A 24,439-nucleotide genomic window follows, 5' to 3' on the forward strand; every position below is an offset into this window, starting at 1 on the left:
GGGGGTCACTTTCAGCTGTGGATATTCTGTGATTTGATGAAAATCCCTAAACTTCATCAGAATCACCCAGAAAGTTTCGCAGTAAAGGCATGAAAAGCTGATTCTGTTGTAATTTCTGAAGCGAGAGTGCACGGAGTTAGTTAATGCTCCTCGGGCGGATTTTTGTGGGGTCTTCCCATGACAAAGTGCAGGAGGAGTGGCCTATCCCGGTCACGGTGATGATCCGGACATTGCTCAGAAATCAGATGCCGGGAGGGCTCGGGGGTTTGTCATCTCTCATTGTCATCTGTCACTGCAACACGCCTGGCTCCGGCTCCCTGGGAACAGGACAAAGCAGTTCTGGAGGTGGGACATTAGCGGGGTGCAAGACTCTCTCCTTGGGCCATGCAGTGGAGCCGGGGTGTCACAACAGCAGGACAGGGAGCAGCCCCAGGCGGTCCCATCCCGTCCCACGGCTGTCGTGAGCCACTCCAGGGAGTTCTGTCCCATTCTCTCTTCCTTGGGAGCAGCGCCATGGTCCCGGCCCGCGGCGGGCGTTCCAAGCAAGCATTTGGTGCGGGTTTCCCATGCCTTTGGGACTAACCTGCCCTACCCCGGCACTGTTGCCACGTCACGGTCATTTCAGGAAATGCAGACAGGATTTTTTTCGCTGGCTGACATCACCAAATTTTCCATGCCGGTGTTCCCAGACCAGTGTGGCTGTGCTGGGAAAAGGGCTGTTGCAGTCCAATGGGTGAAGATTGTGCCCATGCCATTCCCGGTGCCGACACACACGGGAGATGCACTGTCCTCGGCTCCCTGACAAGGAGCATTCCGCCCTGATGGTGCCCGAACAGCAGCACCCGGCCCCTCGCCAAGGGCTCGGTGTCCCCGAGCCCTCCACGGCCCTGCCGCGCCCTTCACTTCGACCCGCTTCTCTCCGGCCCCATCTTGGCAGCCAGGCTCCCGGGAGAGTCAGCTTGGCCCCTGTGTCACTGCTCTGTCACTGCGCCGGCTCTGAGGGCGAGGATTTCCCCGGCACCGTGTGAATTCCCTGCAGTGAGAGCGCGCTCATCCCGCCCCGCCGGCGCAGCAGGCGGTAAAGCCCCCGAGACCCCGCGCCGGAGCCGGCTAGGGGGCAGGCAGCCTGGGGACCCCGGGTGACAAATCCTGGTGCTGTGACCTTTTGCCGAACAAGTTCCCCTGCGAAAAGCACCTCGCCGTGACCTCAATGCGGGCTGCATCGCGCGCTTCCCCTACACAGCACTTTTCCTGCCATCGCCGTCCTGTCGTCTCCGTCCTGCCGCCGCCCATCCTTCCCGACCTGTGGCCTCCACCGGTCCCCCGAGCCGGCGCCACGGGACACGAGGCGGCCATGGCACTCTGTGCGCAGGTAGGCGAGGGTCCACTGGTACCCAAAATGGCCAAAAGTGACTCTAAAACAATTTCTCATGGTGCCAGGGCTCGCTCCGGGCCGTTTCCAAGGGACTGGGGGCTTTTCATCTGGGAAGTGCAGCGGGAGATGGGTCCCCAGTGGGACCCCAGCACCACAGTCCCTCTGGGTGCCCCTCCAGCAGATGCAGGGGATGCATGAGGGGGTCCCAGGGGGTAGATGGGGAGCCCCTGGGATGGAAGAGAGGACCCACGAGGTCCTAGGAGGTGGATAAGGTGGGCTCAGGGGATGGATGAGGGGAAAATGAGGAGTCCTGGGAGAGAGTGAGGGAGGTCTGGCTTTATTCGCAGCAGGATCGCCTGAGGCAGGGATATAGCAGGGGACAGTGGGGGGTCAGCGAGGAGTGGTGGTGGGGAAGAAGTGACAGAGGACGGAGTAACGGAGTGACTGAGGAGCTGAGGGGAAGTGACACTGGGGGGGGTGACAGTAGGGGTGACAGGGGGCATAACTGGGTGTGACGGTGGCGTTGAGGGCGGTGACAGGGATTGATGTGGGTGTGTTAGGGGTGCAGACGTGGGGGTGGGGGGGTGATGGGGTGTCGGGGGTGCAGGGATGGATGATGGTGTGTTGAGGGCATTGGGATGCAGGAGTGGGTGATTGTTGGGGGTCGAGGGTGTCGGTGCGGGAGTGTTGGGAGTACAGCGGTGGGTGATGGTGGTGGGTGTCGGGGTGTTGGGGGTGCAGAGGGGTGGGCGATGGGAGTGTCGGTGTGCTGGGCGGGCGCTGCCGGGGGCGGGGCCGGTCCTGGCGGTGGGCGGGGCCCGGGCTCGCCCACGTGTCCGGGGCGGGGCGTGGCGGCGCTTCCGGTGCGGGCGCGGAGCGAGGGCTGGTGAGTGCGGGGCCCTCAGGGAGCGGCGGGGCTCGGCTCGGCCTCGCTGCGCCAGGAGCCCGGTCTGGCAGAGACCCCTCCTGGCCACGGGGAGCCCGGGCCACACGGGAGCAGCGGGGCACCCCGGACTCGTCTCCACTTCGCGGTGTCTCCGCTCGTGGGGGCTCCTACCAGGGACAGGCTGGGGTGTTCAGCCTGGAGAAGAGAAGGCTCCGGGGAGACCTCAGAGCCTCTTCCAGTGCCTAAAGGGGCTCCAGGAGAGCTGAAGAGGGACTTTGATCAGGACATGGAATGACAGGACAAGGAAGAACAGCTTCCCACTGCCAGAGGGCAGGTGGATGGGATATTGAGCAGGAATTGTTCCCTGGCAGGGTGGGCAGGGCTGGCACAGGGTGCCCAGAGCAGCTGTGGCTGCCCCTGGATCCCTGGCAGTGCCCAAGGCCAGGCTGGACACTGGGGCTGGAGCACCTGGCACAGTGGGAGGTGTCCCTGCTATGGCAGGGGGTGGAATAAGATGAGCTTTAAGCTCCCTTCCCACCAAACCAAGGGGTTCCATGGATGGGCTCCTTAGGTGTTTTAGGTGGCTGTGGCATGTAGTCACAGGGAATGAAAGTGTGAGATGCATAAGCATTTTATTTTTTAATTCCTTTCCAATTTGCTCATGCCTCTCATGTCCTCATTTTCCATCCCTCTGGATAACCCTCTGTGCCTGATTGAGAACCACTACTATATCTGGGCTCTGTCGTGTGCCCAGCTTTCCCCCAGGAACATCTGGGACCAGCTGCCTCTGGGCAGAATTTTGGTCCCTCCTGTCAGCTGACAAGTGTGAAAGCAGGCATTGGTAGGTGGTAGTGGTGGCCAGAAGATTTTTATTGAACTGAGCTTATTATATTTATTTCTCATCACCTTTAAGACAGTTTTTTACCTTATTTGGAGCAAGAAGCCTTGATATCTCTAAATAGGCTTAATTTCAGTCAACTCAGATGGGGATTTTATTAGGTCTTTCCTTCCTGTCTCTGTGTTCTGGATTTAGTTCTGAAATTCAAGTTTCCACCCATGTTTGGGAAGTGAAGGCAAGCTGTGGTGTGTTTTACATCAGTGTGTTTACTGTGTTGGGGAGCAGTCAAATAATCTGTGAGTAACACAGTTTTATGAAAATCACCCACATGCAATTATAATCAGTTTGAGAAAATACTTTTATTTTCAGTCTCTGGAGATACAGCCAGAACTTTTCATTCACATGGCAGCAGCAAACTCTTCTCCCTGGTTCTTGGATCTAAACCAGCCTGGATTTGCAAAGGAGATCCTGGGAACTAAACTGGAGGTCAAATACCTGTGCTCTGATTGCAAGAACATCCTGAGACGGCCGTTCCAGGCACAGTGTGGCCATCGCTACTGCTCCTACTGCCTGAAGAAAATCATCAGGTAACTGATGTGCCTTCAGCGGGAAGGCAAAATGCTTGAAAAGGCATTTTCAAGAACAAAAGCAGAGGAAAGTGCTGTTTTCAGGACCTTCTCAGTAAGGAAGCTGTGTTCAGTCAGTGAGCTTCAGCATCACCTCTTCGCTACAGGAGAGTGTAGTCTCTGACTTGCCTTTGTTGTTGCTTCCAAGTTCTGTTTTACAGAATCCCCTGCATTGTTTTTGCCACTGAGGAGGCAGTCCAGGTCTATCACCCATCTCCTTCAGTCCTCATCACAGTAATAAAGTCATAATTTTGTTGTTGTGTCAAAATGGGAAGGATTAAGCAAAAGCTGACTTCCAGAGAAGTTTCTTTGTGTTTTCAGGCCTACCTCTGAATGAGGGAAGCCTAACGGAATGATTAAGTGTCAGAAGAAAAAAATTAGAAATGGGTGTCAGAAATACACACAAGCAAAGGCTCAGTTTGTTGCTATAAAAATTAAAACATTTCATAAAGTTACCAGAAATCAATTTAATGTTAAATCATAAAGTAATTTTTTTTGTTGTGTTTGATGATTTTTTCTGTCTCATAGTGCTGGACCTCAAAAGTGTGCCAGCTGTATCCAGGAAGGAATATATGAAGAAGGAATTTCTATTTTGGAAACAACTCGGTAAGGAAGAATGCGTTGGAAAAAAATCTAACACATCGCTGGTGTCAGTAATACCAGCTGCAGTTTTTGTTTAAAACACAAGCTCTGATAACCCCTTATTCCTGGGAACCCTTTTTCTTCCACAGTGAGAAGGGTGATACTGTGTTGCACTCCTCGGTGCTGAAATCCAGGTCACGTTTGTGTAGTGGTGCCCTACTTAAAGCTGTCACAATGATTTGGTTGCTGTTAACACACCTCTGAGGGTTGATGGGGCAATGGTCTGGGAGGAGAAATAATTTGAAGTCCTGATCAGAACTGCAACCCCTCAGTAATGTTTTTGGCTTGGTTGTTTTTCCCATGTCAGGCTTTCCCAGACAATGCGGCACGGCGGGAAGTGGAGAGTCTGCCTGCTGTCTGCATCAACAGCGGCTGCACCTGGAAGGGAACTATCAAAGAGTACGAGGTACAGGCCAAAGCAAGGCTTGGCACGTCTGCATCCTTCTTTCCTCTGTTTTTGGGGGCAGCTCAGAGTGTTGGCTGTGCCCGCTGACAGTGGGGGAAAGTTGTCAAATCCCTGGAGTTCACTGCCAGCTGGGGAGGTTCACTGAGTGAGGGTTTGTGTGCCCTGCTGAGGGCATAGGCTGGACTGAGATCGGTTCAGGTTTTCTTGAGCATGTCTCTTCCATGATGTGAACAATCTGCTCTCTTTGCAGCTCTTGTCTGCTATACATGACTGTCAAGAAATTGCTGTGCCATGCAATGGTTGTGAATTTTTCTATGTCATGTGAACCTAAAACTCTTTGGACTCCCATCAGCTCACAGAATGTGATCTGATCCCGTTTCAGCTGTCTCCAGAGCTGCCAGGGCAGTGGGACTGGATGTTGGGTACTGTCTGGTCACCCATCACCCCAAGCTGTTCTGGGCACAAGGCTGCTGGACAGGATGGTTTTTCCACCTTGTTTCTCTTCAAAGAGCCCACTAGCCCTTTAGTCTTGGCTGTGGATGCTTGGTCCATAGCATGGGAATATATCTGAAGCTTTTGGCTCCTGAAGGACAATTTTGTCATCCCTCTTGGAATGGCAGAAACACCACACGGGAGGCCTGAGGAATCATTTCGTTTCCCTCTAACACTTGATCCAGATAAAGATCATAGCCTGGTAGTTCACAGAGCTTTGGGAGTGACTGAGATGTTTCAGGAACAGGTGAAACTTCAGTCTGTCCAGGCTAACATTGGGATTCTCTTGATGATGCCATTGCAAGGTGGAAGGAAGAAGCAACAGCTGTGGATTAGGCCTGAGCATTCTGTCCAGACTGTTGAGCCTGTTAGCAGAGAGATGCTTCTGCAGCTCTGCTTCCTTGTCTTGCTTTCTGAGCCTTCTGCTGTGTGCTCAAAGCTCAGTCCAAGAGGAGGATGCCTGCTAAATAGTTCTGCTGCTGTGAACCCCCATTTGTACATCTGTGAGAGGCTTGTGGTGTGAATGTGGGACTGAAAAAGTTTCAGGTGAAAAACTTAACACTGCCAACAACACAGAGTTTGGAGATTGCATGTCAGAGAACAGGATACCCTGGTGCCGAGGTTTCAGATTCAGGCTGTGCTGGTGGTTGTCTGCAGGTTGTTTTCTCCATGCTTTAATTTCTGCTGGTGCCCAGAAATCCAGTGTCTTATGCCATGATGATAGTGAGCTCATCTTCATTAGACTAAACCAAATTATATCTGTCAGCAACTTCCAGTGCTGATTGTGCTGTGGCTGATGAGCCGTGCTGAGCTTTTTCTTTTGGTTTTGAAAAAAGGCTTAGTGTGTTCTTGCAGAGCTCAGCAAAAGCCTTCAACTGCCGAAGGTTCTCCCTATGCATTCTGACAAGTGTTTGAGTGCTTGAGTCCAGCCAGAACTCCCACTGGGAGTTCAGATGGGCACCGAGCTGTCCTGGGACTAGGGCTGCAGGAGCACATGATGCCCCAGAACTTGGCACAGAGCTGATGATGAGCTCTTGAATGGATGTGCCTTGTTTTTACTCTCCACCAGATCTTCCCAAGTCCCAGTTTGGTGTTTGCTGGGACAAAGGATGTATGATAGAGTTGTGGCCCTGGAGTGTGTGGGCTCTGTGTCTGTGGCACACATCTTCCCTGCCAGGGGTTTTTATGAGTCTCAGGGAGTGCTGTGTGGTATCGGGGATATGGGGGTTTGGAGCAGTGCTGGCTATTTCCTCTCAGTGGCTGAGTCACCTCTCCTGCCTGCCCTGGTGGCATTCAGCCTAAGGAATGAGGTTATTTTGTGCCCTGTCAGGAAAAGCTGGCTCTTTCCTAGGAACTGGTGGGAGGAGGCAAGGTCTGGCTTGTGTTATCTCCTCCCAGATGCCTGCTAAAGAGCTATGGTGTTTAATCAGGACTGGCTGTCCCCACACTGCCAGAGCCGTGTGTGTCTGAGGAGGGGTTAGAAGGGTGTTGATGGCTGCCTAGCCCAGAGCCTCTGGTACCTTGGGCTAAGGTTAAACCCAGCCTTCAGGGCCACAGTGTAGAGCTGCTGGGTACAGAAGAGCTGCATCATAGCTGTGCTGTGGTAAAGTCCTGCAGCAGCTCAGCACTCCCACTCTGGAAAGTCCCTCAGAGCTATTTCCGACAGGACATGGAAAGTCCCTCAGAGTGAATTCACTGTTGGCTTATTTAAAAATTGTGTGTTGTGCTGAGAGAGGCTGCTCTCCCCTTGCAAATGAAGAGATATTGTCACTTCTGGTTTGCTAATCTTACCAGGGCACACACAGGGGAAAAATGTTCTGCAGCTGGAAAGCTTAAGCCTCAAAAAAAGGAGTAAAACAGATTTCAGTTTTGGTTTCTGTTCAAGCAGACTGAAGTTTGGCTCCCAAAAGGAAACACAAACTGAATGAATGCGGTCTGTTTGGACATGACTTGCACTTCTGCTTCTTCTTCACTTCTGTGTGGACTGTGTGAAATATTTAAGTCTGGATTTATGACTGCATTTTTCAGAGTTTGTAAATTTTTAGTGGCTTTTGGATAAATTAGTTTGTGATGGGGCTGAAGGGTTTTACCTTTTATTAGTGACCTTGTTTCCTGATGAGTCTGTGTACATGTACTTTTGGAAAATCCAGCTGTGGGCATCAGTCTTTAGATTCAAGAGCAAAGTCTGAGGACAGCTGCAGAAATTAAACCCAGCCCATTAAAGCAAAAGAAAAAAACCTCAAAAACACTCCTGGTGATATCCAGGAGAGGGAGTTTGAGGTTCCTCAGCTGTGGTGTGTTTTTCCTCTTGCCTTGCAGTACCTCTAGCTGCCACATCCCTCTCCTGTTTATCAGCATATCATTGTCAGCTTTCACGTACCTTCTATTGATTATTTATGCTTTTCATCCCACCAGTTCCTTTCCTGTGCCCTCCCCTCAGGACTAGGATGGGAAGAGGGTGCTGAGAAGGGGTATACATGGGGTCAGTTTTGGCATTCCCCTTGCTTACCCTAAGGGGATTAACTCAGCCCCTCTTCAGCTGGAGACAGAATTACTGAGACATAAGGAAATGAAATTGTCCAATTTTAGGAAGGAGAACTAGGTTTTAACCTTAAACATGACATCAGTATTTAAATTAAGTTTTGTGGGCCTCAGATGAGCTCAGCTCCTGTGGCTGAGTTACAGTCAGGTGTGGGAACAAGCTGGCTTAATCTGTGCTGGAGGGAATATTTGTTGTTGTCACTTTGGTTTTAGAAAGTTCTTTGTAGGTGAAGCCTGGAAGGCTGCAGAACGTGCAGAACTCCAAACCCAGTGATATTACTCAAAAGCCTGTGTTGTTAAAAAGGATGTCTGCTATACCCTTCTGGGCTATGTGGCTTCCTGGCACCAGAAGAACAGGATAGCCAGGCATTCCTTTCTGCCCACTGTTCATACTTAGGAGAGATGCTGTAGATGCCCTACAACACCTTATCTAGGGAAACTCCCTCTTCAAAGTGCTGCTGGGGGCCCGAGCCAGGGATTCCTCCTGTGCAGTGTGTCATGCCCCTCATTCCCAGATGCACCCTGGAAATGTCCCAACAGGTTTTGGTAGTGATTTTCAGCTGAGGCTGGAACTTCAGGTTTTTGCACATTGCTTAGAAGAGAGCTGTTAGTTTTTGAAGCTCGTTCATATGTCTCCTGATCCACAAAGTTGTACCTCTGAGTGTTGTATCAGTGTTGTCTGTGTGGGGTACAACACTTGAGGTGCTGTGGCAAGAACACTTGGTGCTCCTGTATCAGGGTGACCAGCCTTCTCTCAAAAACCCAGTACAGCATTTATTGTTTTCTTTTGAAGGTTTTGGCTCCAATTTCTGACCTGGTGGTGAAGTGCAGTTTGTAGCTAGGTCCAGCCTGACTAGCAGGACCAGACAATTTTCTGGTGAGAGAATCCCTGACTTGCACATGCACGTGACTGAAAGTACCTTCTGCTTTTGGAGATGGGATCAGACACATCTTCACTTTCCAGATCTGGAGCTGAGGCCCACAAACCTATCCTAGCCACACTTACAGTCCCCACAGTAGTTAGTGTAGCTGGCTGCCCAGACAAAGGCAATTTCACGTCCAAACCTGTGATAGGAGTTAAAGCCACGGGGAGTGCCAGAGAGTGTGCGTGGGAGGGGGTTGGAAAGCCCCGGCTGTAGAAGGTCTGCTCTTCACTTCTGAAACCAGCTCAGCCTTCTTGTGGTGGCCCAAAAATTAATAATTTTGACATCTACCCCTTGGAGAATGAAAAGCTGTAAGTCACGAGGTTTCAAGTGGAGGTGAATGCTAAATGTGCTTTCTATGCTGTGAGAAAACCCCTCACCATGAATGCAGCTGGGGGAATTGTGAAGGTATTTGAAGAAAGCATTCTGGAGTGTGCCACCACTTCATGCTTGTTCATAGTTGAAAGCAGCTAGAATTTAATTTAGAAAATGGCAGAAAACCTGCTGTTGCTTCAAATGCATTTTGTACTCTCCCCTGCCCTAAGAAATTGCTCTTGCCTTCACACTTGTCTTCAGTGCCTGAAGCACTGCCTTGTGTCCCTCTGCCAACAGTCCCCAATTCAGCCCTCTATCTTATCTGCCCTAAAAGCTGATGAACAAAACTTCAACACTGAAAACAAGAATTTCTGCCCTGGGTCTGAACAGAGGTGTGAGCCAGGCCCACAGGAACTCCCCACAAGACTTCTGCTGCATTTTGTCCTCACTCAGATGGGCACCAGGGCACTGAGCAGCAGTGAGGGTGTGCAGGCCCTCACTGCCTGCCCAGCTGGAGCCAGCAGTACGTGCTCATGTAAACTTCATCTTCGGTTTTAACAGTTTCTTTGAAGTTTGAATATTTGTGATGCCAAGTGAACTTGCTTGGATCTGTCAATAGCATGTCCCAGCAAGGGAGAAGTTTGTGTCTGGCGCCAGCCTGTGTGATGGTCTCACAAAGCTCCCATTCCTGTTTGCTGCTGGGAATTACAGACTGGGTTCCTGTTTCCAGCCTTGTGTTGCTGGGCTCCATGCAGTAGCACAAGGACTGGGTGTGTAGTCACCCTGTGCCTGGTAGCCCGACTCACCTGTATGGGGAAAGGTTCGAGCAAGCCTGGTATAGAACCAGCTTAGGACTTCCCTGGCAGGAGGAGCTCAGCACAGAAGGGCTTGGAGACTTCAGAGAAACAGGGCATCCCAAAGCACCTGCCTTGTGTGGCACATTCCCTTGCAGGCTCTGGAGCCCCTGGGGAGCTAACAAGAGGTGCACAAAGCAAGTGATGCTTCTTAGCATGTAGAATTCAGATTCTCTCAAAGCTCTCTCTTTTACATTTGCGTTCTACAATTCCATGGGCCCACCCTTTTCCTTGTAGCCAGGCTACCGTGTCCAAGGAGTCAAGTGCTGCACATGGCAGTGCTGGGGCTGGAGGCTACCCAAGCCCTGTTAGCCATTGCTGTATCCTGATAGTTGCTGTGGCAGCTGGCATTCCTCTGCCATCCTAGTGGTTCTGCTTCCTTCTTGTTGGTCCCTTCCAGCTGCCAAGCCCTTGAGCTGCCTGCTTATGGTTACTATTGCTGTGCTTGGAGGAGACTAATGGAGTGACTTTCCAAGACCAGGGGATTCTGCAGGAGAGCTGCAGCCCACTCTGAGTCTGTCTTGCTGTCCCTTGTCCCTCTGCCAGCCCTGCCCTTTGCTGTGACCTTCCCACAGGCTCTGGCAGATGTGTCTCATAGCAGCTGCTTCAGTAGTGGCATTTCCCAGCTGCCTGCCTTGTCCCTTTGCTGGAGGGGGATCTCAGTGTCATGCTGATGTATTCCTGACATGGTTACAACACCTCCAAAAATGTGGGCCTGTCTGGATGTGACAGGTTACAAGCAGAGCAGCCAGGCAACAGGGGCATGTCCTGCTCTGCAGCCAGGGTATGGAGATAATGATTTCCAGCAGAAACCTCTTCCAGAGTTTAAATAGAATTAAGCAATGCCCTGAGATGAAATGGTGATCAGATTAAAATGCAGTTTTCCTTATTGGCTGGGAGAGAAATAGGAAAGCCATTTATCCTGACATTGTATTAGGACCAGAGATTATCCCAAGCTGGAAGGGTCCCCCCAGGATCAGCCAGTGCAGCCCCTGTCCCTGCCCAGACCCCCCAACAATCCCAGCCTGTCCATCCTGGTGTCCAAACGCTCCTGGAGCTCTGGCAGCCTCGGGGCCGTGCCCATTCCCTGGGGAGCCTGGGCAGTGCCAGCACCTCTGGGGGAGGGAAGAGCCTTGCCCTGAGCTCCAGCCTGAGCCTGGGCAGTGCCAGCACCTCTGGGGGAGGGAAGAGCCTTGCCCTGAGCTCCAGCCTGAGCCTGGGCAGTGCCAGCACCTCTGGGGGAAGAACCTTTTTCTACTAACCATTCTAACCCCATCCTGACACAGGTGCAGCCATTCCCTCTAGTCCTGTCACTGACACACAGAGCAGAGATCAGAGCTTCCCCTTCCGAGCACAGTGAGGTCTGCCCTCAACCTCCTTAGGAATGATCACTGTGTGCTTCAGGAATCAGCTGCCCTTGTTAAAACCCAATTTTCTCTCTGTGTGCCTGCACTCTCCTGCACAGCTGCAGTGCAGAGTGCTGTCCTTGCTGTCCCAGATGAAACTGCCTCATCCTGCTGCTTGAGTGTCTGGAGAGAAACTTCATCTGCAAATATTGCAAATTTTATAAATACACAGCTTTTCTGATACTAAGGTGGGGGATTCCCAGTACACATGAACAGATCCATATGCAAGTGGGCCTGCAGGCTGAGAGGGAAGAGCTAAGCACCTTTGAGCAGCCTGGAGAAGAGAAGGCTCTGGGGAAACCTCACTGCAGCCTGTAAGTGCTTAAAGGGGGCTTGTAAAAAGATGCAGAGAGACTTTTTACATGGACAGATAGTGACAGGAAAAAGAGGAGCAGTTTTAAAGTAAAAGAGGAGAGATATAGATTAGATGTTAAAAGGAAATTCTTCCTTGTGGGGATGGTGAGGCCCTGGCACTGAGAAGCTGTGGCTGCCCCATCCCTGGAAGTGTCCAAGGCCAGGTTGGAATGGGCTTGGAATGACCTGGGATAGTGGAAGGTGTCCCTGCCTGTGGCAGTGGGGTTGAAGAGATGGCCTTTAAGGTCCCTTCCATCCCAAACCATTCCATTATTCTGTGATTTCCCTCACACAGTTCCTGACTCTGGTCCTCTCAGTTGCCCTGGTCCTGCCAGGTGGTGTCTGATTTTCTAACCTTTCTGGTGAGCTTCCAGGGAATGGCCTGTCTGATAGTGGTGGGTGATGGGCAGCCTGCTGTGGGCTTGTGTCACTGTTTACTATCAGGGAGAGAAATTAATGTGTGGATTAATCAGTGGCTTTGGTTGTAATTCAGTGAGTAGAACTAGGTGTTGCTGAAGGCTATTAGCTCTGCCCTATTTGATTTTTCTGCTCCTGCTGTTGGATGCTGCAGGGTGGTGTGTGCCTTGCTGGGTGAATTGTCTTTCAGCTTCATTTTAATTCTTCCACGGCTGTCCCCTCCCTCTGCCACCTGTCCAACTTCATTTCCACTCTGGTTCTCTCTGGGAGAGTGCCTGCTCTTGCCTAGCCCCACTCACAGCCATGGCTTTCTAGAGCTCCCATAAAATTTCCAAGCAAATGCCTTTATGTGAGTGGTGCTTATCTGTTTAGCAAAAAGTACAGCTGTGGGTTTGGGAAAGATATAAACATGAGAATTGCCCCATTGCTGGGGAATGGAGTGTGGCAGATCAGGCTCGAGTGTCAGCCCCTGCTCTTGGCTCCAGAATGGGTTGGATTTCTTCCAGCAGTGATACCATCCATCTCTGTTCTGACACCCACGTGGGACGGGAGGAACAGGGGTTTCCAGAAGAGCCTGAAACTGTTTATACAGAAATGTTTGGATCTGCTCTGGCTGAAGCTTCTGGGTGTCTTTAACCATTTACATACGGAACAGTTGCACTTCGAGCTCAGCGGGGCTGGTTTCCTTCCTGTGCTGCAGGCAGAGCTGCCCACTTTTGGGTGCTGAGGGGAGTCAGGATGGAGGATAAATGCTGGGAGGTGGGAAGTATGGAGGGGGTGCTAGTTTCACACCCAGCGTGTTGGCATGGAAGACCATAAGTGTAAAATATTCCCTTCTAAAATAGTTGCCTCTGCAGTGAAGTTTCCTTCTTTCAGCTAGACCATCTGTTCTGCCAGTGCCTTGTGGGTCATGGAGTAGATGTTATTGGGTGTTTCTAGGACATGACAGCAGTAGGTGGGTAGAAGAAAGGGCTCAGCCTCTTCTTGAGTGGGATAAAGGTGGGCACTTGGCCTCCTGCTCCTCTGCAGGCAGCAGCAACCATGCAGGCAGCAGCATCTGGGTGGGCAGCAGTGAGCAGCAGCAGTGTCCCTGAGGGCAGCAGTGAGCAGCAGCAGTGTCCCTGTGGGCAGCAGCAGTGTCCCTCCACTGATTGGTCATCTCTCGAGGGACACCCAGTGAAACTCTGAGCTTAAGTTACTCACTTAAAGCCTAAAGAGGAGAGAGTGAGTGGAGCTACTGCTGGTTTCACTTTCTGCTTCCTGATTTGTGACTGTGAGGTTTGTGCATGTTCCCACAGAAGACAACAGAGAGATTCAATATGATCAAGTTTTCAAACAAGCATCTGGTTTCAGGTGGCTGTGTTAGAAATGCTCCTGGTTGGATTTTTTTTTTTCTGTCTCTATCAGGAGACTTCAGTGCTCTTATCTTTTAATTTGAGTTTTGATCTGCATATTCATGGTGTTTCCAATGCCTTGTTTCGACTGGTGGGTGTATAACAGGAAGGTTTAAGCAGTGTGGAAATGGCACAGAAGCAGAGGCGTGTTGCAGCATTCCATATAGCCAGCACTGTTGCCCAAGAGTCTACTGAGGGCAGAGCATCATGGTGCCCTGATCATTTGTTCAACTTCTCTGGCCATCACCCAACCCTGACTCTGGCTGCAGGAGCCCATGCTTGTATGAAGGGACTGCTAAATGAAGCCATTTAAAATATTTTTGTTTTCTGGTTGAAAAATGGTATTCTAATAGAAATGTGAAGATACAATCACACAGCTCAGCCCAGAGTGTGGTGAGCTGGCACAGGGCCTATGCCTCAGCTGACTTATTACCATTACAGTAGAAAAATTACCCAAAATACCCTGCTGAGGTAGTGGCTCACTCCACTAAATTTGCCTCAATGTGTCTTCTCGTGGCAGAGCCATGGAGTTTCCCATTGATTATCTTGGCCATCAAAGCAATAATTTGATTCTTTGAAAAATCACTGTAGCAGCTTTTTGTGGCAGAGGTTGAGGCTATGTAGGCACCCAAAATTGGGATAGGCTGGAAGTCACAGGGTGAATCAGCAGCTCAGAGAGATCAGCATGACCAAGATCTGAGTTAGGTTGGTAAATCCAGTGCTCGGCTCTAATAAGGTATAAAGCCAGGCCCGTGGGATTGTGCCCATCACAGCACCTCCGTGAGGCTTTTATTTGAGGACAAATGTCTCCTGTACATTCCTTCACAGGCTCATGATGAAGTCTGCCCTGAATTCCCGCTGACTTGTGAAGGCTGTGGGAAGAAGATTCCCAGGGAGAAGGTATCCATCTGACCCTGTGCCGCGGGGGTGTTTTGTGTCCTTATGGGCTGAGCTTGGCATTCTGGGAGCAGGGAGGTACAGAATCCATTAGGAAATGAAGTGGGGAAAACAACTGAGTGGCAGCTGTTAGTGTGGATATGAGTTTTCCATAAGGATAAATATGAGAGAATGTGGCTTGGGGCACTCGCAGGCCAGTGTTGGTGCTGCCACTACCACCTCCCTTGGAGCCATGTCTGGGGGCAGAGCCTCTGGGAAGAGCACACTCTTGGGTGTATGTTCTGTGTAGAGCAACTGCATCAACCACTGCTGCAGTTTTGGAAAGAGAGCCCATCTCCAGCTATATTAATAGATACCTAATTAATCATCTAATGAAATCCATGCCTATAGCATCTCTGGGCTGCTGACTCCTTGGACAAGGCTCAAAAGTCTGAAAAATTAGTGTTTTGGGAAACATTTTCAAACAGTAGGTGCTTCTGAAACCTTGTCTTCTACAGGCAAATACTTTTAGTAATAGTGTTGGAAGAAGCCCTTCAGCTTCAGGGGAACAGAGGCAGCAAAAAGAGGAGCAAAAGAGTTATTCAAAATGGGCAGCATTAAGGAGGGGGTGGGGGTGCAGCCCACCTTATCTGCAGGGGTTTGGGGTACAGCCTGGCTTATCTGCAGGCAGGAGCTAAAGTCCTGCAGGGAGCCAGCTCATGGGGTCCCCATGGGTGATTTACCCTGTATTTTTCTCTTCAAACTCTTGTTGATTATTTGCTGCCATGTTAACTCTGAGTAATCCGACTCATTATACAAGCCAGATGGATCTAGATGCCTTTAAAAAAGTGGTTTAAAACCAGTTTTAATTGGCATCTGTTGTAGGAGATGTAGGAGTTAAGTGGGGAGGGAATATGGTGGTTCAGAACAGAGCTCTGGTATCTGATGGTGAGGGGTGTACTAAACCCAAGCTGAAGCTGTGACAGTGCTTGTTGGATTAATCATGTGTTATGTGGGAGCCTGAACAAGTCATCTCTGTGCTGAGGGGTTAGTGGCACCTCTCTGCAGAAACGTAATGCTGGGATGGATGTAAAAATACCAGCTGTAGCTCATCCTGATCAGAGTTGGGGGAAGTGCCCAGAATGAAAAGTGACCTTGTTTCATGGGGTTGTTGCCTATGCTTCTCATTCCTCAGCCCTCAGGGAAGCTCATTAGCCTGTACCTGTACCCATTGCTTTTTCTCTCTTGCATATGCAGGTGAGTAGTAAGACCTCCCAGCCATCAAGAGAGGGAAAAATTAAGCTTTCTTTGGGGGTCAGGGCTGTATTTGTATTCCAGTAAAAGTCATGCCTGATGGTGGGCAGAGCTCAGGTTTAGTGGGCCCTGTGGCAGCTGGTGATTAGCCACAGCTTGGGCATTCTTCATCTTGGAGTTTCCCAAATGTCAGTGGGATTGAAAGGGAGCACTGTGGACACATAAGACCTAACACTGCCTTCCTTCCTGCCTTTCTAGTTTCGGGACCATGTGAAGACATGTGGCAGATCCAAAGTACCTTGCCGGTTCGAGGCTGTGGGCTGTGCTGAGGTGGTAAGGGCTCCTCTCTCGGGTTACCTTGGGTGCCTTCAGTCCCAGCATTAGAGTTCACCTGCAAACTATTGTTGTCCAAACTTTCACATGTGTTTACCTTCAGGTATTTGATTAAACCCATTGCAAATGGAGCTTCACATAATCTGCTGTGCAGAGTCTGGGTGTCTTAGGAATGAAATTCTTGTGGAAGGAAATCTCCTCCGACTTTAAGACCACCCTAAATGCTTTTGGACTCTGGTGGTTATGCTGCTTTCAGGGGGAATGACTTCATGCTGCCAGAGATCAGGTTGATATGAGATTTTTAGGAAGAAATTATTCCTTGTGAGGATGAGGAGGCCCTGGCATGGGTTGCCCAGAGAAGCTGTGGCTGTCCCTGGATCCCTGGAAGTCCAAGGCCAGGTTGGATGGGGCTTGGAGCAGCCTGTTTTAGTGGAAGGTGTCCCTGCCTAAGGCAGGAAGTGGGACAGGATGAGCTTTAAAGTCTCTTTGAATCCAAGCAAGTTTGGATTCAATGACTGTGATTACAGTGATTTTGTAAGTGAAGAACTGGGGCCAGGTCACATTTCTCTAAGTTGCTTATTTTTTGTAGGTCCCACTGTTTCATATAAATCCCTCCTCCAGGGGCTTATGTGAGGCTTTGTCCTTTGTTGCTGTTAAGTACATCTGACAGAGCTTTTCTGGGAGGGGTTGTAGGAAGGCAGAGCAGACCAGTACAGCTGAGGGAAGTGTTTAGCATCCCTCATTGTATGTGATTTGAAGCATTTCTAAAACAAAACAAAAACCCACACCACCTCCACCAAAACACGTTTTTTTTTAAATTCTTTCTTTGTTTTTTCCCCCTATAAATTATAAATTTAAAGCTGATGTTGTGACCTGGATAGGAGGAATTTGTTCTGTGGATGGTGACAGCATAGATTGCATATGCTGAATGGGGGATGTATTTCTCTTCATGTAGGTGGAAAATGAAAAGCTCCTGGAACATGAAAGGAAGTGTTTGGCAGAGCATCTCTATATGCTGCTGAGCTCTGTGCTCAGCCTCAAGACTGGTACTGGGGACCCAAAACCCCTTCCTGTCCTTTCCTCATCACAAAACAGCTCCCCACTGCTGGCAGCAAACTCACTGTGCTCGGAGTCAGAGCTCTCCCGGTCCCTGGAGCTCTTGGGAAGGTGTGAGGCCCTTGAGAGGAAAACAGTGACCTTTGAGAACATTGTCTGTGTGCTCAACCGGGAGGTGGAGAGAGTGTCCCTGACAGCTGAAGCCTACAGCCGCCAGCACCAGCTGGACCAGGAGAAAATCGAAACGCTGAGCAACAAGGTGTGTAACTGCTTGCCTGGCCTTCCCAGCACTCCCAGCAGAGGCTGTTTACTGTTTCCTTTCCATGTCATGAGCCAGCAGAGCTTCACCACCTGGCCCCGAAACTCCACAAATCTGAAGGCTAGAGCTTAAGTACCCTTTGTGCCTGTGCCCAGCCCTCAGCAGCCCCCTTGAAAAGCTGAGAATTTAACTGACCAGCATCAGATCTCTGTTATTTATCAAGCTGGGCAAGATACCGAAGGGTTCTTCCTCAGCCAAGTTTTCCAACTAGAGCCAGAGCACCCAGAATTTCACTGCATCTCCTTGTGCTGCATCTCACTGAATCTGTGCAGCTGCTTGCCTTCCAGATCTTTCCAAAGGAGTACTGCCTTTGCCAAAGGAGTGCCATCAGTGCTGCTGCCTGCAGCAACAGGCTGGAGGTGTGAAGGAGCTGCCTCCACCAGTCTGCTCCAGCACAGTCCCTCTGGAGTGCTCCTAGTGTTCCTGACACCTGGAGCTGCACGGTTTGCATTGTAGCAGTTGCAGCATACTCTGGGCATGATCCTATGTGAACTGGCAGGGATGGACCCTCCAGAGGGTGTAGGTTCTTTTCTTTCTCAATTTAGTTTTGTCATAGTGCTGAGTTATTGGGGATTTTTTTCCCCATCCTGACTTCTTGTGCTGTTCAGCCAATGGAGCAGCTCCTTGGAAGGAGTTTTACATTGGCTGCAGGAAAGTTTCCAGCTCAAGCACTGAGCTGTATGGATGGATCTTCTCCAGAGTGGCAGGGTACAGAAGGAAACTTCAGGGTTATGTTGCTCAATTTCTCCTCCTGTGCTCCCTGTGCATTCTGGAGAAAGTCTCTCACTGAGGAGCAGTCCCGAGGGATGCCGGGGTTGGCCAGCTCTCCCAGGCCCCAGGGATGTTTCTAACCTGCACCGTGTGTCCCACCGAGCAGGTGCGGCAGCTGGAGAGGAGCATTGGGCTCAAAGACCTGGCCATGGCTGAGATGGAGGAGAAGATCCGCAACATGGAGGCTTCCACCTATGATGGAGTTTTCATCTGGAAGATAACAGAGTTTGCCCGGAAGCGTCAGGAGGCGATAACAGGCCGCTCTCCTGCCATCTTCTCTCCAGGTGTGCAAAATCCCCAAAATCTTTTGCATCTCAGCTGGGTGTGGGTCTTGTGGCAGTCCTTTGCTTGGGAGATGCTGCCAAGGCCAGGCTGAGAAAATCAGGCTGAAAAAAACAATATTCTGTGTGGAAGGGGGTGTTTTGACTTGGAGAGTGAAGCAGGCAGAGCAGTCCTGTTCCAAGAGGGAAGAGAGGGCTGAGAGAAGAGAGATGTAGTCTGTAGATGGGATGAGAAAGCGAACTGGCTGTAATTGGTTTGCATTAAATGTAAAGTCAAGGAAATACCAGCTGATATCTGTGTTAAAGAAAAGGAAATGGAGTTCCTGCTTGCAGTGTTGTGAGGACAAAATGATTGCCACAGGGTTTGGCAAAGAGCAAAATCTTGAGTTCAAAACAGCAAACTGTGCAAGGAAGGTGCATTCATGGTCTGACGTGGGACAAGCCAGGGTGAAACCTGTGAAATCAGTCTAGGGGCAGAAGGGGAAGGGCCTTGCTGTGTTCTTGCTCTGCTCCTTGCCTGGGCCCAGGAGAGCAGGATGCTCAGCTGCCTGGTTCCTCTCCCTGGCTATTCTCACCACTCTGGAGCCATCCTGTTCCTCAATGAGTTTTACATTCAAAGGGTGGTGGGAGTGCTGAGAAGGCTCAGAGGGGCAGTGAGGATGTTGTCCTTAGACTAGCAAAGGGGCCATCTGTCCTGAGAGCCCTTGGGTGAAGCAGGTATAGAGGAAGGAGCAGAGGAAATGAGCTGGGGATTGCCAAGAGGGACACAGTGCCAAAGATCCAGTCTATTGCTCCTTGCCCTGTGGAAGAGCACAGTGTCTCTGTTATTCATAGTCTGCCTGTTGGGAAAAGGACCAAGTCCTGCAGTAAGATACTGGCTGTGACCTCTGATCTCTGCCTGTGCCCGCTGAACCCCACCAGTCCCAGATGCACTGCTCTGTGCTGCTGTGGGAGGGTGATTTGTGGTAGGTCCCCTTTCAAGCTGTGACCCCACCACAGGCATTCCCAGGACTGCTGGGGAAGGAAAGTGCCTGTGATCCCATCCCATCATGCCCAAGCCATGCTGTAGGGATCCAGTCAAGAACTAAAACTCACTTGCTTGAGCTCCTGCCCTGACCAGAGGCACCAGCTCACAGCTGGGCTGCTGAGAGTGCTCTGCCTCCAGCCAGGTGTTTTATGGGGAGCGTTATTCCTGCTCACCAGTGTTACTGCTATGAACCACAGCTCCCTCAGCACTGGGGTGCAGGAGGATTGGCCCAGCTCTGGGGCAGATCTCCCCTGGCAGTGAGGGAACAGCCAGTGGACCAGCATCACTTGCTCTGTACACAGCATCTGCTCGGGCCAGGGCCTGCACTCCCTGGCCTTGGGCTTTCCAGACCACCTCTGACGCAGCCCAGACCTGGTTCCTCTCAGATTCCAAGCTTAAGAGCCCTCAGAATTCAGAGAGATCTGCTCGTGCCTGGCTCTGCTGCGTTGGACCCTGACTGTGCCTGTTCCACACTTCTCTGGCAGCTTTCTACACCAGCAAGTACGGCTACAAGATGTGTCTGCGTGTGTACCTGAACGGGGACGGCACCGGCCGCGGGACCCACCTGTCCTTGTTTTTTGTGGTGATGAAGGGACCTAATGACGCGCTGCTGCGGTGGCCCTTCAACCAGAAGGTGGGTCTGGAGCAGAGTCCACTGTGTCCAGCCAAGGCCTCTCTGGTTTGGCACCCACTAGAGCTTCTCAGTACTGTCACCCTGGCCTGTTTGGCAAGGCAGAGGAAGGGCTCTCTGTTGGCTGCCCTGGGGGTTCTCTAGGTATGCTGAGAGCACCAGGTGTGCTGTGGGGCCAGGGGGTGACATGGGATATTTGGAATCCCAGAGCCTCTGCAGGGGTTGAGGGCAAGGGAGGGTTGTGGTGGCCTCAGAGCTTGGGGGCAGTCTGTGCTCACTCTCTGTCAGAAGCTCACATCCCAGCTCCTGGGCACCGCAGGTTTGCGGAACGCATGGAGACTGAGTGAATGGGCACAAGCAGCTGCAGAGAGGAAGGTAGCCCTGGCTCAGGGAAATAACCTGTGTGCAGTGTTGCTACTGAGAGCAAAGTAGAGGTTTTCAGTCAGTCCAATAGGCCTGTGCTGCCACAGGGAAGTTTCCAGTGACAGGCAGGATGTGGGGATGGGGAAGATTTCTGCAGGGTGTTACTGAGGTGACATTCTCTGCTGGTCCCCTCAGAGGCATTTCTCCGATTTGCAGGTACACAGGGTGGCTTTGGCTGCTGCTATCTGCCTGTCACAGCAGGTCACTGGGGTGGGCTTCCATGTGTCTTTTATTCAGCCACCTCCGTTTTCACCTTTCCCAATAGGTCACCCTGATGCTTCTGGATCAGAATAACCGGGAGCACATCATTGATGCCTTCCGCCCTGACGTGACGTCCTCGTCCTTCCAGCGCCCTGTCACAGAGATGAACATTGCCAGTGGCTGCCCCCTCTTCTGCCCTGTGTCCGTCATGGAAGCCAAGAACTCCTACGTGCGGGATGATGCCATCTTTATTAAAGCCATCGTTGATCTCACGGGCCTCTAACCCTTCTGACCTCAGAGTAGTGAGTGTGGAGCCAGCACTGCCCAGGGCATCTCCCACTTGTGCTACACTTCAGGTGGGTTTCAGAGTGAGAGAAGGGGGCACAGAGGGGGGGAACGCTGCCCTTCCTGAAAAGGAACCTTTGCTCTGAGTGGAAACCAGGTGTCTGGTGGGAGCCGTCTTTCATGAGGAGAGGGTTGGTGGACACTGGCAGGCTGTGGGATATGGAAGATTCCCTGCAGGGACTTGGGTGTCAAACTGCTGCTGTCTGGACTCCTGTGGAAACCAGTGCAGCTCTTGCTCTACCAGTTTAGCAAGCATCCACAGCTCTCTGTAGTAAAATGGTGGTTTGCCCTGACTGAGCTCCACCTCCTGTGGATTTTGGCTCAGGTGTCTAGGATTTCCTTCTGAGATCTTCATGTTCCTGGAAGCTGTGTGCTGTAGGGTGCCATGGCTCTGCACTGCTGGTTACTCCACGCCTTGGGAGGCAAGGAGGGTGTGTGACAGTTGCAGTGCCAGCTGGGCAAGAGAGACACAGACTGGTTTGATACTGCTGATGTGATAGGAGGGTGCTGAGCCCAGCTGCAGGGCAGGGGAGCCCTGAGCCCAGCCCTCACTGGGTGTGTGATGGGTGGTGTGTGCTGCAGTATGGAATGGGGGGTGCTGCTGCCCAGAAGGGACTGTAGGGCAGCACCAGTGATGCCTGTAGGGAAGAAGTGAATCTGCTGTGGAGATTGTCCCTCCTGTGCCAGGAGAGGAGGATGACACATAGCTTGGTGTGCACCCTGAGAGCCCCAGGCCCTGCTCCCCTCTGCCCCGTGTGCTGAGCAGCACTGGGTAGGATGGATGCTGTGCAGGAAGCTGTCTTTGCTCATAGGCAAAGGCACAGGCTCTGAACTGGCTTCACTCCCATGGTGGAACAGCTTCACCAGCCTTCCTAGGGCTCCTGCTACTGTCGAGCTCCACGTCCATCTGTGGCCACGCTGCTGTGAGCGCTGCCACCTCAAGCTGTGGGATATGTACTGTCTGCCCATGCAGTGGCACTGCTGGCCAGCCCCTGCCCTCCCACGGGGCCTGCAGTCAACAGCAGCAGCTCTCCCTCACTGTTCCTCCCCACCCCTGAACTCAGGAGTCATGGGCCAGCTGGTTCCAGGTGACAACACCCTGGAGCTCTTCCTCCACTCTGCCCCACGTTGAACCTGCAGCCACCTGGGGAGAATCTGGGGTCTAGAGAAGTGTTCTGTCCCTTTCCTGTCCCTGGGCTCCTTCCCTCTGGGCAGCACCTGTTCAGCAACCATGAGAAGGTCTCTCTCAGTGTTAGTGGGGAAGAGCTGGCTGCCACATCCCTGCATAGTGCCTGCTGCAGCTTAGTTGTGGCCATGGGTAACTGTGGATGGGCCCTGATCCCGGGTGGACTCAAAGCTTTGTTGCCTCCTTCGCCTGGGCTTCCCACACCTCTGTCAGCAGCTGAACCCAGGAGATGTTTTGTTGGTGACAGGAACAGCTGTGAACACCCTGCACTGATCACCCTACCCTGGCTGGCTCCTGTGCTGCTCCTCAGGCAGTGGGGCTGGAGCATGGTCACCCTCCTCGATGGCTGCCAGGGACTGGTCCTCCACTGCCAGCAGCTCCTGCCAGGTGCCCAGCTCAGGTTGGATGGCTGCAGAGCCTGCTAGGCCTGTGGTCTGCTCACACCTTGGTTTTGGTGCAGCCACCCTGAGGGGTCCAGAACACTATAAGGCTCTGTCCTGGCAGGGAGCCCTGCAGGGTCTAGCTTGTCCCCATATGTGCTGGCACTGCCCTGACCTGCCCCTGGGGCTGTTTGGAATGTCCCTGCTGCTGCCCAGGAACTCGGGTGCCCAATGCCCTGCAGGCTGAGCTGGACCCTGGCACAAGCTGAAGCTCTTGCACCCATGGCTGCTGTGCTGGCCAGGGGCTCTGCAGACAGGTGCTTGGGGTGACCTGTGAGCCCCCTTTGGAATAGCTGTGTGGAACTTCTTACACCTGTGTGTGCAGGGCCTGGGGACAGACCCAGCCCCTGCTCTTGGGGAGGGGGACAGAAGCTGGTGACAGCACGGTCTGAGGTGGGAGAGGGGTGACAGGACCCTTCCCTTTGTGCAAGCCCCCTCTAGCCTGTCCTAAGGGACAGATCAAGCCCTGTGTTGCTGCTCTCACCCTGTTGCCTTATGAGGAAAATCAGGCTAGCAGAGCCCTGCTACCATCTACAGCAGCTCCCAAGGAATGCTGGGAAAAGCCTTACTCTCCTGGAAAGGAGAGGAAGGTCAGCTCTGCTCACAGAAACACTGGAAGTTGTTATGTTCTGTGTTGATCAGAATGTCAGCTTGTGGGGTGCTGCCTACAGCAGGACTGGGGGCTCTAGCCAGGTAGTGCCAGGAGGGACTGTGGAGACACTGGCTCACTTTGGGGTGTCTGGGCTGCTTTCGGGGTGGGAGCTGGTCCTCCTTCCCCAGCACGTTTGGAAGGTTGGTGGGAGAGTTGGTGCTGCAGCAAAGCTCAGGCTGAGCTCTTCAGCCCATGGGGTTACTGCTGGGGGAGAAATATGGCCTGTCAGCCCCTCCCACCAGGAGCTTTTTCCTCCCCACCCTTCTGGTGCTGCTGATGCTGCCCAGGCCTTTTTTGGCTCTTAGCAGCTCTGGAGCTGGCAGCAGGAATTGTGCTTAAGTGCTGCAGACAAGGGCTCAGCCCTTTCCTGGGCACAGCATTGCCAGCCTGGCGGCCACATGGACAAACACTGGACACAAGCCACTGCTGCATTTTTGTGAGATTTTTTTTTTCCCTTTTGACCACACAATTTCAGTCTGGCACTGTGAACTAGGTTTTGTTTTCCTTGAGGGTGTAGTATGGTCACAAGCACTAATAAAAGATGTTTGAACAGCATCACCGTGTATGAGCCATTGTGTATGGGGCTGCTGGGAACAGCATCGAGGAGGATTGCCTGGGGAGGGGAGTTCCTGTGCTAGGAACCCTTCCCCAACTCCTGCCTCCCTGCAGGAGGATTCCCAAAGAAGGAGGGACCGGGGTGGGGGCTGTAATGGGAAGGGAAGGAGCTGAAATCTGGCTGCTGGAGTTTCAATGGGCCAAAAGGCCGTGGGAGCCAGTGAAGTAGTGCTGGGCCAGTGGTTCCTAGTGGTTCTCCTGCTGCTAAGGCAAATCCAATAACCTGTTCCTGGGTTGTAACGGCTCTGAGCTCCTCCAGAACAGGCTGCTGTTGAGAGCCAAGCCTGCAGGATACCTGCTCCTGGCCCTCTCAAGCTGCAGCACCAGCCCATGGAACTAAACCCGTGTGGGGGCAGCAGCCTTGTGGCCTCTATACACTCTGTGTGGAAAAGACAAACACAAGGGATGACCGTGTCCACTCTGGGAAGCCCCCAGATCCCCTTCATATCACAGCAGCTGCTGCACCAGGGAGATGCAAAGGACAATGAGGGGATAGTGGCAGTTGCAGCTCAGGAGGCTGATTTTGCAGAGGAATGCCAAACAGCATTGGAGGGCTCTCT

General features: G+C 52.0%; 1 protein-coding gene across 1 annotated transcript; it reads left to right on the forward strand.

The window, feature by feature from the left end:
- The first annotated feature begins 1,124 nt into the window (after positions 1-1,124).
- TRAF2 (TNF receptor associated factor 2) lies at positions 1,125-23,819 on the forward strand. Its single transcript, XM_079324191.1, is given in 11 exon segments — positions 1,125-1,372; positions 3,469-3,686; positions 4,254-4,321; positions 4,324-4,331; positions 4,675-4,773; positions 14,298-14,369; positions 15,858-15,932; positions 16,888-17,247; positions 18,185-18,362; positions 19,872-20,020; positions 20,706-23,819. Coding segments are annotated over 11 exon segments (1,608 nt in total). The 5' UTR covers positions 1,125-1,210; the 3' UTR covers positions 20,925-23,819.
- The last annotated feature ends 620 nt before the right edge of the window (positions 23,820-24,439 follow it).

This window comes from Erithacus rubecula (assembly GCF_903797595.1).
Source record: "Erithacus rubecula genome assembly, chromosome: 21".
Lineage (NCBI taxonomy): Eukaryota > Metazoa > Chordata > Aves > Passeriformes > Muscicapidae > Erithacus > Erithacus rubecula.